General features: G+C 37.6%; 1 protein-coding gene across 1 annotated transcript in view; it reads left to right on the top strand.

Moving 5' to 3' along the window:
* Positions 1-124: 124 nt before the first annotated feature.
* Positions 125-3,246, top strand: part of LOC106811951 (anoctamin-4-like) — an 11,233-nt gene continuing 8,111 nt past the window's right edge. The window contains exons 1-6 of the mRNA XM_014815692.1: positions 125-221; positions 455-515; positions 712-791; positions 1,364-1,501; positions 1,945-2,109; positions 2,621-2,692. Of these exons, the coding sequence (XP_014671178.1) occupies positions 156-221; positions 455-515; positions 712-791; positions 1,364-1,501; positions 1,945-2,109; positions 2,621-2,692 (582 nt within the window). The 5' untranslated portion in view covers positions 125-155. The remainder of the gene's footprint in view (positions 222-454; positions 516-711; positions 792-1,363; positions 1,502-1,944; positions 2,110-2,620; positions 2,693-3,246) is intronic.

Here is a 3,246-nt window from a genome sequence, read left to right as displayed (position 1 = left end):
ATATATATATATATATATATATATAGAGATATATATATATACATATATATATATGTATATATATATATATATAATATATATGGTCATTGTTGTTTATTTAAGCTCTTTTACATCATAGGAATGACGTTTGTGACACTGTCGTCGGGAATACTGTGATGTGTCCACAGTGTGACGTAAAGTGCCCCTACTGGTATATAAACGAGACCTGCACATATACGAGGGTAAACTAATATCATTAACTTCCTAATCATAATAGTGTCACCAGACCATAAACCTGTTGACATTTTCTAAGAAATAACCAGATATTACTAGGTGGATAATGTATGAATTAGTTTTGTAGTTGCACACTTCTGTGGTGGTAATGTTGTTGCATGTATCACAGAATCTCTTATTATCATGCCATTTTGTTTATTACTGCACTATTACTCAGCTATAGCTAACTCTTTACTTTCAGTTCACTTTCTTGTTTGACAACCCAGCTACCGTTTTCTTTGCTGTCTTCATGGCAGTTTGGGGTATGCATGCCAGCACCTACGTTTTATTTTCATTCCTTACAGTAAAGTTTTTTACTGCACTGTTAAATATCTCTTGTTAGCAAGTTTGTTATATTTCTTATTGTTTACACTTTATGCAAGCTTTTCATCGATTGTACTAACTCCAAGTAGGCTGTACTGTTTTGTCACCAAGGTGAAAGATCATATGTAATTTCAGCAACGCTATTTTTGGAGTTTTGGCAGAGGAGGCAACACGTCCTCGCATGGGACTGGGATGTGCAAAACTTTGATGATGAGGTGACGATATGCTTGTAAAATATAACTTGTTTCAATATCCATTCCCATTCCTACCTGTAGCCATCTACAAAAATTATTGGATGACATGTGGCACCAACTCCTTGTGCCCTCTAGCACCCACAGGTGCCTATTTTTTGTCTCTTGGTGCCCACCTACATCACCCACTGACCACCAGGAGGCAAGGGTATAAAAAGGAATGCAAACCCTCTGGTGAAGACTATACTACCAAGTAGTCAAAACTTGTGGTCCATCAGGAGTACCAGTAAGGAGAAGACCCTTCCTTATACATCTCACGTCTAGTAGCACCTATTTTCAGTGCCCAACAATGCCCATATTTTGTGCCCTTTGTACCCATTTTCACCAGACCAGCTGAGGCAAGGGTAAAAAGGACAGAAATTAATGAAAACTACCAAAACTAGTAGTTAATCCCTCAATTTATAGCTCAATTGCAATCGTTAACTAGTGCAATTTTATATCTAAACTGGAATAAGGCTGTGTGGTTATTGTTCTTGCATTGTGTCTGAGGTGTGCTCATCTTACCAGGATAATATGAAGAAATGTCACAATTGCAGGAGACAGTGCGCCCTCAATATGAGAAACAGGCCACTGAGAAAAAGCTGAATCCGGTCACACAACAAGAGCAACCTCACATTCCATGGAGCACTCGGTTTATTGCTAAGACGTATTCCTTCTGCTCACTCTTCTTTCTGGTAAGATGGTGATTTCGGTTTTCAATTTCATTTCATAAAGTTAAGAGCTATGCAAATTAAGTATGATCATTGGCATCGAATAGATATAGAATCTATAGTATGATGGAGTGCGTTCACATAACTGAGGTCGATCACAGTAGCTATTATAGCAGGGCCGTAGGCTGAGCAAATTCCTAGGGGGGGAGGGGGTGCAGTGGCGAATCCAGGATTTCAAGGAGGGGTGGGGGTCTGAGGGTCCTCCCACAGAAAATTGTGAAAATGTAGATCACAGGAGATGGTACTTGAGGCACTTTTGAGTACAGCCTTAATTTGATTCTGACTACAACAATTCTCTTTTAGTACAATTTATTTGTTAAATTTTGCTGCAAAATTTATGGGGGCAGCTGCCCCCTTGCCCCCCCCCACCCCTGTACGGCCCTGTATAGTGGTGTTCTTCATTGCAGCTGGTGTTGGTGATGGCAGCCGTGTTTGGTGTCATCGTATATCGTATCATCATCGGCACACTGCTCTACATGAATGAGAAAGATGCAGTGAGGAACACGTCCAGCATTGTCACCTCCATCACGGCCTCAATCATCAACCTCATCGTCATCATGATTCTCGGCCAGGTAGGCTCACCTGTCATGCATACAAGCCTGTTTCACGCTTACGATCATAGGCGCAGCTGATTTCGTAAAGAGAGAAACTTAGTTGCAACCAGGTTTAATGTTATACGTACTTTGAAAATTTGTACTGTTTCTGCATGCATATTTAATTTACATGATAGGAAATGTTTTTGTCATTGTATGTTTCTGCAGCTTTATTCATTTTAGCTAAATCCTTGTTTCCCATGTATTTCAAATGTTTTATTCACCTGCCATGGATTCATTAATTGCCACATTTTCCCTGATTATTAACCTTGCACTAGGGGAGGGATATAGCTGTATTACCAACATTAAAATACTGAAAATCGTGGTTTATTATTAGGGGATACATTTATCTTGTCAACCCCCATTCATTTTGCTAGAAACAGCTATAAATGTGTACTGCTCATAATTGATCACTTGTTATTATTATTTCTGTTCATAATTGGTGCTTTAAAAACTTTACAGAGTCATGAATTCATTTGTTCATTTCCAGGTTTACAAGCTGTTGGCAAAATTGTTCACAGATATGGGTAGGTATAATTACTATGCATTGCTAGATCTATATGTGATTTATAAAGCAATATTAAATTGTATGCTCATATTTTTTAATATTTCTTTGTTTAGAAAGAAGTATTTGAAGTATATTGTAAAACTGTATATATATATATATATATATATATATATATTCGTGCTATAGTAGCTAGGCTACTTCATTATATTCTGACCATTGCATTCATACAAAAACGATGATTATACAAAATCTGTTTTTCAGGAAATATTTTGGGGAGAAATACGGATTCTACTTTGCCTGGTTGGGATTTTACACGAGGATGCTGATATCTGCATCTGTGGTTGGATTTTTATGCTTCATTTATGGTCTTGTCACCTTCAAAAGCAACACACCAGCGTAAGTAGTTGTAGCCCATTTACAGCAGGTCATGCTGTCGTTTTCTGCGCATGTATGTCTAGTACTGAAGCATGTACTTCCTACAAGTGTTTCATCTTGGTAGAGAAAGTATAGTCAGCATAGACCATCTAGTAATAGATACTATATATAACACCATGATAATATACAATGCCACTATAATATATTGTAGATCAGCTAGCATTAGAATATAT

The sequence above is a fragment of the Priapulus caudatus genome, unplaced genomic scaffold (assembly GCF_000485595.1).
Source record: "Priapulus caudatus unplaced genomic scaffold, Priapulus_caudatus-5.0.1 Scaffold594, whole genome shotgun sequence".
NCBI classification, from domain to species: domain Eukaryota; kingdom Metazoa; phylum Priapulida; class Priapulimorpha; order Priapulimorphida; family Priapulidae; genus Priapulus; species Priapulus caudatus.
This window is presented reverse-complemented; position numbering and strand designations above follow the sequence as displayed.